Consider the following 14,321-nt stretch of genomic DNA (forward strand, 5'->3'; position numbering starts at 1 on the left):
TGGAAGTGACTCACCAAAAACAGTAACAAATGATTATATGAAATAATGGATAATAAGTAAGGTTCCTGCAGAACAGTCTCTAAAATTTAAATTATTGCTTAAATTGGGCAGTTGTTAGTTAAATAGCTCTATAGGTATAGAGACCATGCAACAAATGAGGTCCCTCCATCCTCTGAGAACTAAACCTGTTTTGGAGTATACCTGTAGTGGCATGATGGGAAAATACCATTTTGCCAGCCCATGCCTGTGTTCAGGCATGAATTCAACCCAGCTAATGCCTACAATTCAATTGTGTAGCATCCTCCTTGTATTACAGATATTTAAGTTGACACAAAATAAGGGGTACACTGAAATCTAATATAATACTTGATCTTAATTTCCTTTGTACAAACAGGTGCCAACAAAGAAGAAAAATGAATTACTTGCTGCCAGTGGTGATTTTCTTTTTTGGTAAGTGTAAAAGCAAAACAATGACAACTGTAGCATAAACATGTAGACCTGATAATAGGCAACAATACAAATGGGAATTTGACATGAGAACCCAAAATACATTGGAGGTCCAGACCCTGTCATTCACACTCTACAAAAAAAGTATGCAAATTAGGACAAAATCCTCAAATGTACAGAATGAACCAAAAGAACACCATTTTGTTAAACATATAATTCAAACATCCCAGTTCAGTATCTTTAGGTGGAGTGAGGTACACCTGATGGTGGCCTGGTAGTGCCGGTGCTTATGTCTTTAGCCAGAGCCAATAGCATTAAAGTCAACGAGGAACTAGTTTTGATGGTAATTATTTGCCCTTTTGAGGGCAAGCTATTTTCACTGCTGTGGTGGATATTTGATAATGAATAAATACATAGTATAGTAGGGGTATCTGTTTTTTAATGGTTTCCAGTGTGTCATGGGAGATACACAAATCCCTTAATTTACAGGTTTAGGGGACGCTTTACAGCTATACATACTGTATTAGTACACCACAGTTCTAAGGAACAATGTACTTTGGTGGAGCAGATTTGGCTGTGAAACTGAATTTTACTATAGCACTTCACCTTGCTTGCAGACAGCACCCCAAGTTACCTTTTTTAGATTAAATTAAATTTTAAAAAAAAAGTTTTTTTTCTTCCTGTAATTAAAAAGTGACATGGTTTCCCCAAGCTGTGGTAAGATTGCTTGAACTGACTGAAGTAATAGGCACATAAACCTTTTTTTTTTTTTAATGTCTGAAATAAAAAAACTTAAATTTTTCTTGTCATTTGGCCTCCTACATGCCTTTTTGCATGAAGCATTAACAGGACTAAATGCAGTGTTGAAAGCCACAGGGAGCACTCTTCTCAAAAAATTTGATTTACAGTTCTCATGTGTGGGTGGGTGAAATTGGCCAGTGACATCACAGTTCAATAGTTATATGCCTAAATGCAGAGGCACGTGCCACAGGGAGCTGTCTTACAAAAAAAAGCACTACAGTCCTCAGGCGTAGGTGGATAAAATATGGTAAGTTGACCACAGTTTGGCAGGAGTGCCAACAGTACAAAATTCAGAAACAGACAGGAGTATCTCCTTAAAAAAAAACTAGAACTTCAACTTTTTTGAATTTTATTTATTTTATTTTTTTGCTTAAGAAAGGGAAAGAGGTTTTTACATACTGTTAAAGCATATTTCCACCTTTGCAGTCAAATTTGAGAAAACCTCACAATGTGTTTATTATGAATTCCCATTCACACAGCATGCCTAAGCATTATTTTTAACATATACTGTATCTTAAAGTGATACCAAAGGTACAATTTATTTTTAAGAAATAACAAACAGATCATACTTACCTGCTTTGTGTAATGGGTATGCACAAAGCAGTCCCGATTTCCATTCTCTCAGGTCCCCCGCCGGTGCTCCTGGCTCCTCCTTCTCCTGCTGAATGCACTGGGGGGCACTCATGTGTGCTCGCTACTGAGTTGCCTGTGTTTGTCTATTAGATACACAGAGTGCAGCTTGGCCCCACCCCCGCATCCTCCTTAGTGTCTTAGCCAATGAGAAGGTAGAGATACGGGAAAGCCACTGCTCTCGTGTACATATTTAGATCAAGATCGGGCTCAGGTAAGTATTGGGGGGTTCAGTAGCTGCACATTGAAGGTTTTTTACCTTCATGCATAGAATCCATAAAGGTAAAGACCTTCAGCCTTTACAACCACTTTAACTTTTAGATGCTTTTCAGGAGGAGGCAACATGGCTGACTGCAAGGTTTTATTTAACAGTGTTACAGTGAGCCTGCCCCAAGTTTGTCCTCACTAATATACAATGCAAGAAGGACAGCCTCTACATCTTTAACACTTTGTTCAAATCTAGTTACAATGGATAATTAAGACTTGCCTGCACAATACAGATAGAGTTAATTATGACAAACACAGCTGCCCAGCCTCCTTCATAAACAAGGAAAAGTCATTAGGATTTTTCCTTACTGGAGGGTCCAAAACAGAGCATCTAAAAAGATGTAAGGTGCAATTTTAATGTTTTTTTTTTTATGTTTTGCTATGTGAATGGGGACATGTAACAAATATAAAGTAGGTGTTAGCAACATAAAAATAGGTGTTAGTATAAATGGACTACAAAAGAGAAAGTACACTTTAAGCAGCAACTCATACCACAGGAAATAATGTAGCCCATCCTAGTCACCTAGTAGACAAACGTACTCTCAGCAGCGGAAGCATTGCAAAGACTCACCCACTTTGGAGGTAAGCCCAGCCCCATATTGTGCCTGTGCTGCCAAAAAATGTTTTATGACTGCTCTCTGCTGCCCTCGTCAAAGAGCGCTTGCTCTTGGATAGCTTAGCAGAATATCAGTGCTCTCCAATTTCCTCCTCTCCCTTCCTTGGCACCCAAATAAAGCTGACCAATATCCTAAAGGGAGCCCAGTATACAAAAAAACCAAGATACTGTCATCAGTGCCAGGACAAGGTCGTCCAATGCCCAAGGTGAAGATGGCAAACTGTCCATGGGACCTGCTTGAGGTGTTAATTATCCTTTGCTACTTCAGCAGCACCCCTGGCTGCTGTTTGAAATATAACCGTAGGTCTATTGCTATCCCTCTCACTGTAATCACCTCCAAGGCACTGATACTGTTGGGCCAATTTACTGAAGATTCATGTTAATTATCCAGTAGATGTACTTCCTGGGATCAGGTGACTTAGAATGGTCAAGAATATGGCTTTTCCTATGTCTCGATTCCTCACTGTAGAAGGCAGAGTTCCCATCAGTCTTTTGTCAGTGTGCATCGGAGTAGAAAGGGAGAGCTGTCAGTGTGATTAGGGAGAAATAGTTATGCTATACAGTGCTAAATGCAATGCAGTGCTATACAGTACTGCACTGTGCTAATTTTGCAGGGAGGAATAGTTGCTGTTATACAGTGCTATGCAGTGCTATACTCAGTTCTGTATTGTGCTACATTTTGCAGGGAGTGATAGATGTTGCTATACAGTGTTATGCACAATTCTCTATCATGCTACATTTTGCAGGGAGATATATTTGCTGCTATACAGTGCTATACACAATGCTGTGTTATGCCTAATTATTTTGAGTTGCAGTCTAGTGGGCTACATGCTAGTGTGTACCACCGCATTGTGTTCACAATGCAAACACCTAACCTCTTAAGGACTACAATTTTCTGGGTGTCATCAAGAATTTCAGTTCCTGTTCAGCTGCTACCTCTTGCATTCTTTGGTGTTTAGCTGTTTCTTTTTAATAATTTAACAGTATTTCACTTGTGTATATATATATATATATATATATTTTTTTTTTTTTTTTTTTTTTTTTTTTGATAGACAAAAAATAAATAAATATATATATATATATATATATATATACACACAGTACATATACACTGCTCAAGAAAATTAAAGGAACACTTTGAAAACACATCAGATCTCAATGGGGAAAAATATCATGCTGGATATCTAAACTGATATGGACTAGGGTGTCATCAAGAATTTCAGTTCCTGTTCAGCTGCTACCTCTTGCATTCTTTGGTGTTTAGCTGTTTCTTTTTAATAATTTAACAGTATTTCACTTGTGTATATATATATATATATATATATATTTATTTATTTATTTTTTTTTTGATAGACAAAAAATAAATAAATATATATATATATATATATATATATATATATATATATACACACACAGTACATATACACTGCTCAAGAAAATTAAAGGAACACTTTGAAAACACATCAGATCTCAATGGGGAAAAATATCATGCTGGATATCTAAACTGATATGGACTGGGTAATGTGTGAGGAACGTAAGGATGCCCCATCGTTTAATTGATATGAAAATTATCAACCTACAGAGGACTGAATTCAAAGACACTCCGAAAATCAAATTTCATTGCAGCAGCTCAGAATGGTGCTCAGTAGTTTGTATGGCCCTCACATGCTTGTATGCATGCCTCACATGCTCCCAATGAGACGATGGATGGTGTCCTGGGGTATTTCTTCCCAGATCTGGACCAGGGCATCACTGAGCTCCTGGACAGTCTGAAGTGAAACATGGCGGTGTCGGACGGACCAAAACTTGATATCCCAGAGGTGTATCAATTCCTTCATCCTCCAGGAACTGCCTGCATACTCTCGCCACATGATGCCAGGACATTGTCTTGCACCAGGAGGAACCCAGGACCCACTGCACCAGCATAGGGTCTGACAATGGGTCCAAGGATTTCATCCCGATACCTAATGGTAGTCAGGGTGCCATTGTCTAGCATGTAGAGGTCTTTGCGTCCCTCCATGGATATGCCTCGCCAGACCATCACTGACCCACCACCAAAACAGTCATGCTGAACAATGTTACAGACAGCATAACATTCTGCATGGCTTCTCCAAACCCTTTCAGGTCTGTCACATGTCATCAGGGTGAACCTGCTCTCATCTGTGAAAAGCACAGGGTGCCAGTGGCAGACCTGATAATTCTGGTGTTCAATGGCAAATGACAGTCAAGATCTATGGTGCAGGGCAGTGAGCACAGGGTCCACTTGAGGACACCGGGTCCTCAGGCCACCCCCATGAAGTCTATTTCTGATTGTTTGTTCAGAGACATTCACACTAGTGGCCTGCTGAAGGTCATTTTGTAGGGCACTGGCAGTGCTTATCCTGTTCCTCCTTGCACAAAGGAGCAGATACCGGTCCTGCTGATGGGTTAAGGACCTTCTACGGCCCTGTCCAGCTTTCCTAAACTGCCTGTCTCCTGGAGTCTCCTCCATGCGCTTGAGACTGTGCTGGGAGACACAGCAAACCTTCTGGCAATGGCACGTATTGATGTGCCATCCTGGAGGAATTGGACTGCCTGTGCAACCTCTGTAGGGTCCAGTATCGCCTCATGCAACCAGTATATATATTGTGTATATATATACAGTGGCGATCGAAAGTTTGGGCACCCCAGCTAAAAATTTGTATTAATGTGCATAAAGAAGCCAAGGAAAGATGGAAAAATCTCCAAAAGGCATCAAATTACAGATTAGACATTCTTATAATATGTCAACAAAAGTTAGATTTTATTTCCATCATTTACACTTTCAAAATAACAGAAAACAAAAAAATGGCATCTGCAAAAGTTTGGGCACCCTGCAGAGTTAATATCTTGCACTGCCCCCTTTGGCAAGTATCACAGCTTGAAAACGCTTTTTGTAGCCAGCCAAGAGTCTTTCAATTCTTGTTTGAGGTATCTTTGCCCATTCTTCCTTACAAAAGTCTTCCAGTTCTTTGAGATTTCTGGGCTGTCTGTCACGCACTGCTCTTTTAAGGTCTTTCCATAGATTTTCAATTATGTTGAGGTCAGGAGATTGTGAAGGCCATGGCGAAACCTTCAGTTTACGCCTCTTGATGTAATCCCCTGTGGATTTCGAGGTGTGTTTAGGATCATTATCCATTTGTAGAAGCCATCCTCTCTTTAACTTCAGCTTTTTCACAGATGGCATCAAGTTACCATCCAAAATTTGCTGAAATTTTATTGAATCCATTTTTCCTTCTACTCGTGAGATGTTCCCTGTGCCACTGGCTGCAACACAACCCCAAAGCATGATTGATCCAACCCCATGCTTAACAGTTGGACAGAGGTTCTTTTCATTAAATTCTGTGCCCCTTCTTCTCCAAATGTACCTTTGCTCATTCCGGCCAAAAAGTTCAATTTTAACCTCATCTTGTTTCCAAAATGTATCAGGCTTGTCTATATGTTCATTTGCAAAGTTCAAACAATGATTTTTGTGGTGAGGACGTAGAAGAGGTTTTCTTCTGATGACTCTTCCATGAAGACCATATTTGTACAAGTATCTCTTTATAGTGGAATAGTGTACCACAACTCCAGTGTCTGCCAGATCTTTCTGGAGGGATTGTGCAGTCAAACATGGGTTTTGAATTGTTTTTCTCACAATCCTGCGAGCTGTTCTGTTTGATATTTTTCTTGGTCTTCCAGATCTTGCTTTAACTTCCACTGTTCCTGATGACTGCCATTTCTTAATTACATTCCGAACAGAGGATATTGACATCTGAAAACGCTTTGCTATCTTCTTATAGCCTTCTCCAGCTTTGTGAGCGTTAACTATTTTCAGTTTCAGTTTTCTAGACAACTGCTTAGAAGAACCCATGGTGCTGATTGTTGGGGCAACGTCAGATGAGTCTGGGCATTTAAAACCTTTGAGATTGACATCACCTGGTCTTCCCAGATGATGATTGAGAACAATCCATGACACTGGCAGGTCTCAGCTTTGCAAAGGGGGCAGTGCATGCTATAAATTCTGCAGGGTGCCCAAACTTTTGGAGACGCTATTTTTTTGTTTTCTGTTATTTTGAAAGTGTAAATGATGGAAATAAAATCTAACTTTTGTTGACATATTATAAGAATGTCTAATCTGTAATTTGATGCCTTTTGGAGATTTTTCCATCTTTCCTTGGCTTCTTTATGCACATTAATACAAATTTGTAGCTGGGGTGCCCAAACTTTCGATCCCCACTGTATATATATATATATATATATATATATATATATATGGTTTGGCATTTTTTGCTGGCTGATAGCTAAAAAGAGTGTGAAATTTGTAAAAGCTTTACTTTTGACTGCTGGTGATTGCTGGTGCTTGTAGTTTATTTTCTTCTAAAAGCTTTTACTTTTTTAAATCACTTTTTCTGTCACTTTTAAATAGCATTTTTTTCTTCCTTTCCTTGTCTTCCTTCAGTCTGCTAATTAAGGGGAGGGGTTAATTGGTCACAGGTGATACAGGTCCTATACAACTTGCTGTAGAGCTCACTCTGATCTTGCTCATTTTTGAGCTTGCCTGTATTTTGCTTGCTGGATCTTTGACTAAGTGCACATTTGATAAGTGGAGTTAAAAAACCGGAGTTGGAGACAGGAGATTATAACAGGAGTCTACTAACCTGTAAGTGACACCTGGTATTTCCTGATAATGTTGTAACTGGGATAATGTGTGCTAGCAGGGTGGAAGGTTTTATTCAGTGCACAGTGTGTCGCATGTATGCAGCAATGGAGCAACAGCTCTAGAATGGATACAGATGTGTGCGGGTTGCCCATCTGGAAACTCGCGTTAGAGATCTGGAGGAGCAAGTTGCAACACTGGGCAGAACCGATAACCTTGAAAGGGGTCTTCTGCTCTCTGAGCAGGTAGCTAATGGGATTGATGTGGAGGGGATAATCAGGATTATCAGGTAGGAAGGTTACTGTAACAAGAGGGAGTGGTAGGGACTCACAGAAAAGAAACACCGGCCCTGGGTTTGTGCACCCAAACAGATTTGCCAAGTTGGGTGAAGATGTGGGGGTGGCAGCCCTGGATGTCACTGCTATCCCTAACAACTGGGAGGGCAAACCATCTGGGAGGGGTGGTGAGGGTAGTGCAGGAAGGCCTAGACAACTGGTGGTAGTAGAGGATTCTATAATCAAAAGGACTGATAGAATAATTTGTCACCAGGATCACCTCAACCAAATGGTTTGCTGTCTCCCTAGTGCCAGAGTTCGGCATGTGGTGGTTGATAAATTACTGGGAGGGGCTGGGCATGACCCAGCTGTCTTGGTTCATGTTGGAACCAATGACAGAATACAAGGAAGGTGGAGGCTCCTTAAGAATCAATTTAAAGAACTAGGCTGCAAGTTGAAGGGAAGGACCTCCAAGGTGATAGTCTCTGAAATATTACCTGTGCCATGCGCCTCTCAGGAAAAACAGGGGTAGAATAGAGAACTCAATGCATGTCTGAAGACCTGGTGTAAGAGGAAAGGATTTGGGTTTCTAGAGCACTGGGCTGACTTTTCATTGAGGTGCAACCTATATGCTAGAGATGGTTTGCACCTAAGTGGAAGGGGGTCTGCTGTGCCAGGGGAGAGGTTTATGGGAAGGCTGGAGGAGTATTTAAACTAGGATCGAGGTGGGAGGGTGAATTAGATTATAATGGGGTAGACAGATCAGATACGAGTCAGTACTTATTGGTGGGTGGAATGGGGAAAGATGGTGGGAAGGCTATGGTAGATAAGAAGGTTCCCATGTTACAAACAACCATTGGAATTGGTACCATTTGTATGAAAATAAAAAATATGTGTGAACAAGGTGTCAACTAAATAAAGTGTTTGTTCACCCATGCCAGAAGGTAATTATTGGAGTTTGTTATAGGCCTCCCAGTGTTAATGAGGAGGTGGAAACTCAGCTCCTTGCACAGATCGAAAGGGCTGCAAGAGCTGGGAAAATGATAATAATGGGGGATTTTAACTACAGGGAAATTGACTGGAGTAATGGTACTGAAGGAACAGTTAAAGGGCAAAATTTTTTAAACAGGACAATTTTATGGTGCAGTTCATAGAAGCCCCTACTAAGAATGATGCTCTGCTGGGCCTGGTAATCTCAAACCATGCCGTGCTTATTACAAATGTCCATATAAAATAACATCTGGGTAGCAGTGACCATAACATGATTTCATTTATTGTTAGTTGTAAACAGCGAGCACATACGGGGAAAAAAAAACCCTCAATTTTAAGAGAGCTAATTTTCCAAGGCTGAGAGCTGCTTTCCAAGTCTTAGACTGGGAGGGAATATTGGCATCGATGAACACAACACAGAAATGGGAGTTCTTCAAAAAGACTGTATGTGAACACACTGCAAAATATATTCCCATGAGCAACAAGTTTTAAAGGCTAAAAATCAAACCTATGTGGCTTACGGCCAAAGTTAAAAAAGCTATAGATAATAAGAAAAGAGCTTTTATTAAATGTAAAAATGAATGAACACTATCATCGTTTAAATATTACAAAGAATATAACAGAATATGAAAAAAGGAAATAAAGGCCGAACAAATTGAAAACGAATGACAGATTGCAAAAGATAGCAGGACCAACCCCAAAAAATTCTTCAAATATATTAATAGTAAAAAGGTCTGGTCTGCGCATGTAGGCCCTTTACAAAATATTCTACAATGGGTGACTGGGGACAAAGAAAGGCAAATTTATTAAATACCTTCTTCAGCTCTGTATATACAAAGGAGCATGGGGAGCTCTTGTCCATAATGGGCATGGTATTGACACAACTCCAGATGATCCACATTGGCTCACAATTGATATGATCCAAAAATATTTATTTTCCAAAAATACTTTATTATAAGAAGAAAAAAGAAGGCATTCAAAGCATATACAGTTATGGATCACAGTCTGAACATAGACATGACATGTTGCCTCCCGTTTCGCAGACGGGCCATATTTTTAAACTGTGATACAGGTCGAAATGGGGTACAACATCATATCAAGCATACATTGCAAACCAGTGGCTACAAAGAGGAAAGTAGATAAGTCGATATACAGTTGCAAGAAAAAGTATGTGAACCCCTTGGGATTACGTGGAGTTTTGCATGAATTGGGCCTAAAATGTGCTCTGAACGTCATCTAAGTCACAACAATAGAAGAACACAGTCTGCTGAACATAATACTACACAAACATTAGATGTTGCCATGGTTTAATTGCACATAACATGTAAACATTCACAGTGCAGGGAGGAAAAAGTATGTGAACCTTTGGACTTAATAACTGGTTGACCCTCCTTTGGCAGCAATAACCTCAACCAAACGTTTCCTGTAGTTGCAGATCAGACCTGCACAACGATCTGGAGTCATTTTGGACCACTCCTCTTCACAAAACTGTTTCAGTGTAGCAATATTCTTGGGATGTCTGGTGTGAATCGCTCTCTTAAGGTCATGCCACAGCATTTCAATCGGGTTGAGGTCAGGACTCTGACTGGGCCACTCCAGAAGGCGTATTCTGTGCTGTTGCAGCCATTGTTTTGTTGAATTACTTGTATGCTTTGGGTCATTGTCCTGTTGCATCACCCATCCTCTACGGAGCTTCAGTTGGTGGACAGATGGTCGTACGTTTTCCTGCAAAATATCTTGATAAACTCTGGAATTCATTTTCCCATCAATGACAACAATCCGTCCAGGCCCTGAGGCAGTAAAGCAGCCCCAAACCATGATGCTCCCTCCGCCATGTTTTACAGTGGGGATGGGGTTTTGATGTTGGTGTGCTGTGCCTTTTTTTCTCCACACATAATGTTGTGTGTTCTTCCCAAACAACTCAATCTTGGTTTCATCTGTCCACAGTATATTTTACCAGTAGTGCTGTGGAACATCCAGGTGCTCTTTTGCAAACTTCAAACGTGCTGCAATATTCTTTTTGGACAGCAATGGCTTCCTCCGTGGTGTGCTCCCATGTACTCCATTCTTGTTTAATGTTTTCCTTATTGTAGATGTGTCAACAAAAATGTTAGCATGTGCCAGAGATTTCTGTAGGTTTTTAGCTGACACTCTGGGATTCTTCTTTACCTCATGCAGCATTCTGCGCTGTGCTCTTGTAGTCATTTTTACAGGACGACCTCGCCTAGGGAGAGTAGCAACAGTGCTAAACTTTCTCCATTTGTACACAATCTGTCTTACCGTGGACACATGAACATCAAGGCTTTTGGAGATACTTTTGTAACCCTTTCCAGCTTCATGCAAGTCAACAATTCTTGATCGTAGGTCTTCTGAGAGCTCTTTTCTGTGAGGCATGGTTCACATCAGATAGTGCTTCTTGAAACCAGTAAACCCAAAACAGGTGTGTGTTTTTTAAGGGCAGGACAGCTGTCAGCAACACATCCAATATCATCACACTGATTGGAGTCAAGGTTGGCTCACTCCTGGCTCCAATTAGCTCTGGGAGAAGTCATTAAGCTAGGGCCTCGCATACTTTTTCCTCCCTGCACTGTGAATGTTTACATGTTATGTGCAATTAAACCATGGCAACATCTAATGTTTGTGTAGTATTATGTTCAGCAGACTGTGTTCTTCTATTGTTGTGACTTAGATGACGTTCAGAGCACATTTTATGCCCAATTCATGCAAAACTCCACGTAATCCCAAGGGGCTCACATACTTTTTCTTGCAACTGTAGATGTATTGTGTCCCGTTCTACATAATAGCAAGTTTTAATGGTGAGAGGGTGTAGAGATTGGGGTAGGGAAAGCGTTGGATGCTGTGAATGTTATGGTTTGCATGTTTATAACATGAGTGTGTGAGATACTTGAATTTAGTCAGATCTGTGTGAAGGTAAATGCTCTATTTGGTTGGCGAGGAATAAATAATAAGGGCGTATAACAGGTGTGAAGAAAGAAGTCAGAAAGAAGAATAGTAAGAAAAAGAAATGTAGGATGAAATAGTCGGGGGGGGATATGGGGGAAGAAAAAAGAAAAAAAAAAGGGGGGGGTAAGGGGTTGAGTGGGTGTAGAATGGGTAATTGAATAAAATGGATGGTCCAAAAATATTTAAACAGTATAAAGGTAAATAAAGCACCTGGACCGGATGGCATACACCCACGGGTCCTTAAAGAATTGAGCTCTGTCATTTCAAAGCCATTGTTTCTCATTTTTAGGGACTCTGTAATGACTGGCATAGTACCACTGGATTGGCGTAAGGCCAATGTGGTGCCAATATTTAAAAAGGGGTAAAATCTTTACCAAGTAATTATAGACTTGTTAGTTTACCTTCTATAGTCGGAAAGATACTGGAGAGTTTAACCTCTTGCCGTCCGCCTGCTGTTTATAAACGGCAGGGCGGTGGCAGTCCAGGGGCGGGTTGCCGTTCCTAAACGGCACCCGCCTTTTCTAGCTGTGCGCGCTCCCTGGGAGCGCGCACCACCGCGATCCGGTGCCCGCTGTGTCCTCCGGACACAGTGAAACACCGATCGTCGGATGGGACCTCTGTACGAGGTCTCGATCATGTGATCACTGATTGGCGAATCAGTGATCACATGCAAAGTAGTAAGCAAGATGTCACTTGTGACATCATTGCTTACTACGTGTGAAATCTGTGAATGATCACAGAGGTCACATGGTACAAGGCTATTCACAACAGCCTTGTACCATGTGACAAGCTGTGACCAATCACAGCTCACTCAGTACTTCTCAATGACTGCAAGAATGCAGACAGAGAGAAAGAGAAATGATTGCTTTTACATCCTATATGGGTGTAAAAGCAATCAGTGTAAAAAAAAATAAAAAATCTTCATCACCCCCCACAAGTAGTACAGTGTCACCATGGTGACACTGTACTGCTAGGGTGACAGTATGTAAAAAAAAAATAAAAATAAAAAATAATAATATAAAAAAAATAAAATAAAAATGTAAAAAAAAATGTTTAAAAATTATAATTTTTGGTTATAAACTAATTTGGATTTTTTTTTTTACTAAAAAAATAACAGAATAAATTTTGGCCAAGATTTATGATGAAATATTATTTATTTGCAAAATTTTATTTAAAAAAAACACTTTTTTTCAAAATTTTTGGAATTTTCATTTACATAGTAAAAAAAATAAAAATCCCAGCGGTGAATAAATACAACCAAAATAAAGCTTTATCTGTCTCAAAAAAATGGTAAAAAATTCATATGGGTACAGTATTGCATGACCGCACAATTGTCATTCAAAGTGTGATAGCGCTGAAAGCTGAAAATTGCCCTGGACAGGAAGGGGGTAAAAGTGTCCGGACAGGAAGTGGTTAATAAAAGACCACATAGATGAGTTCTTGCTGGAAAAAAATATTCTAAGCAACAGACAGCATGGATTCATGAAAGACAGAAGTTGTTAAACAAATATGGTTTCTTTTTATAAGGAGGTAAACGGTGGACGTGGTATACTTGGATTTTGCAAAAGAGTTTGACACAGTTCCCCACACACAGCTAATGTGTAAGGTAAAGTTTAAGGGCTTGGAAAAATCTGTATGTAAATGGTTAGAAGGAGCAGAGGTGTCTGTGGTTGCCTAAGGCTGGCCCTTTCTGATGGACTGCCACCATCACCTTCTCTAGTTACCTTTACTGGCCTGACACTTTTTCCAGCTCTTGTAGCCTGTCCTGCCCCATTCCAGTGCTCTGGTACTGTGAAGGTTCCACATGCATCATGTCAAATGTTTTTTGTGGGAAAAATATGCTCTATGTCTCCCAGTCTGCAGCCTATTCCAGTGCTCTAGCACTCAAAATATTTGTGCTTATCATCTTTCCTAAATAATACACTCTAATGGTTATTTTAAGATAAAATCTTCCTTGTCTCTGACTTTATACCACGACCTAATAAAGCAGCTTATATACTCTCCTGTGGCTGTACACTATTTGTAGGTATTGCCTCTAAAATAATACTTTTTTACTTCATGATAAAACCCGCATCACCTCTCATTCTTATATCACAGTATAATAAAGCCGCCGCCTACATACTGTGGATGAACTGTACAATATTCTTTCTATTGTCTGTGAAATAATACATTCTAATTTTTATTTCTTGATAAAGCCAGCATCATCTCTCCCTCTAACCCAATAAAGTTTCTTACAAATTCTGAATCAAATGTGCAATATTTTTGGCTGTTGTCTTTGCAATAATACACTATAAGTTTCATTTTATGATAAAACCAGCCTTGTCTCTTCCTCTTACATTGTGGCCTAATCATGCTGCTTACATATTGTGCATCCACTGTCCAATGGATGTTAATCTTTTTTTAAATAATAAATGAATGATGATTGTATTACTTCCATATCTAAATTGCATGCATCCCTGGTGGGGGCAGTGTTGCCATGGGGCACTTGTAGTGCTGCTCTCACACTAGGATGAATGCAGCTATATGTATAGGACAAAGCTTTTCTTTTTTCCTTTCTCTGGGGTCTCATTTATTCACATTCACTTGTAATCATTTAGACTAAATGTTGGTTTTAATTAAGTATGTATGGATCCCATTCATTGTGGGCTGTTATGTTATATAAGTCTGTTTTAGT

At 39.9% G+C, this 14,321-nt stretch overlaps 1 protein-coding gene across 2 annotated transcripts in view; it reads left to right on the forward strand.

Moving 5' to 3' along the window:
• THY1 (Thy-1 cell surface antigen) overlaps positions 1-14,321 on the forward strand; it is a 34,068-nt gene that overhangs the window by 4,163 nt on the left and 15,584 nt on the right. For both annotated transcript variants that reach the window (XM_089678565.1, XM_089678564.1), the window contains exon 2: positions 395-450. In XM_089678565.1, the coding sequence (XP_089534691.1) occupies positions 414-450 (37 nt within the window). In that variant the 5' untranslated portion in view covers positions 395-413. The remainder of the gene's footprint in view (positions 1-394; positions 451-14,321) is intronic.

This window comes from Staurois parvus, unplaced genomic scaffold, assembly GCF_062004578.1.
Source record: "Staurois parvus isolate SC_StPar_1 unplaced genomic scaffold, SC_StPar_1.0 ptg000207l, whole genome shotgun sequence".
Classification (NCBI taxonomy): domain Eukaryota; kingdom Metazoa; phylum Chordata; class Amphibia; order Anura; family Ranidae; genus Staurois; species Staurois parvus.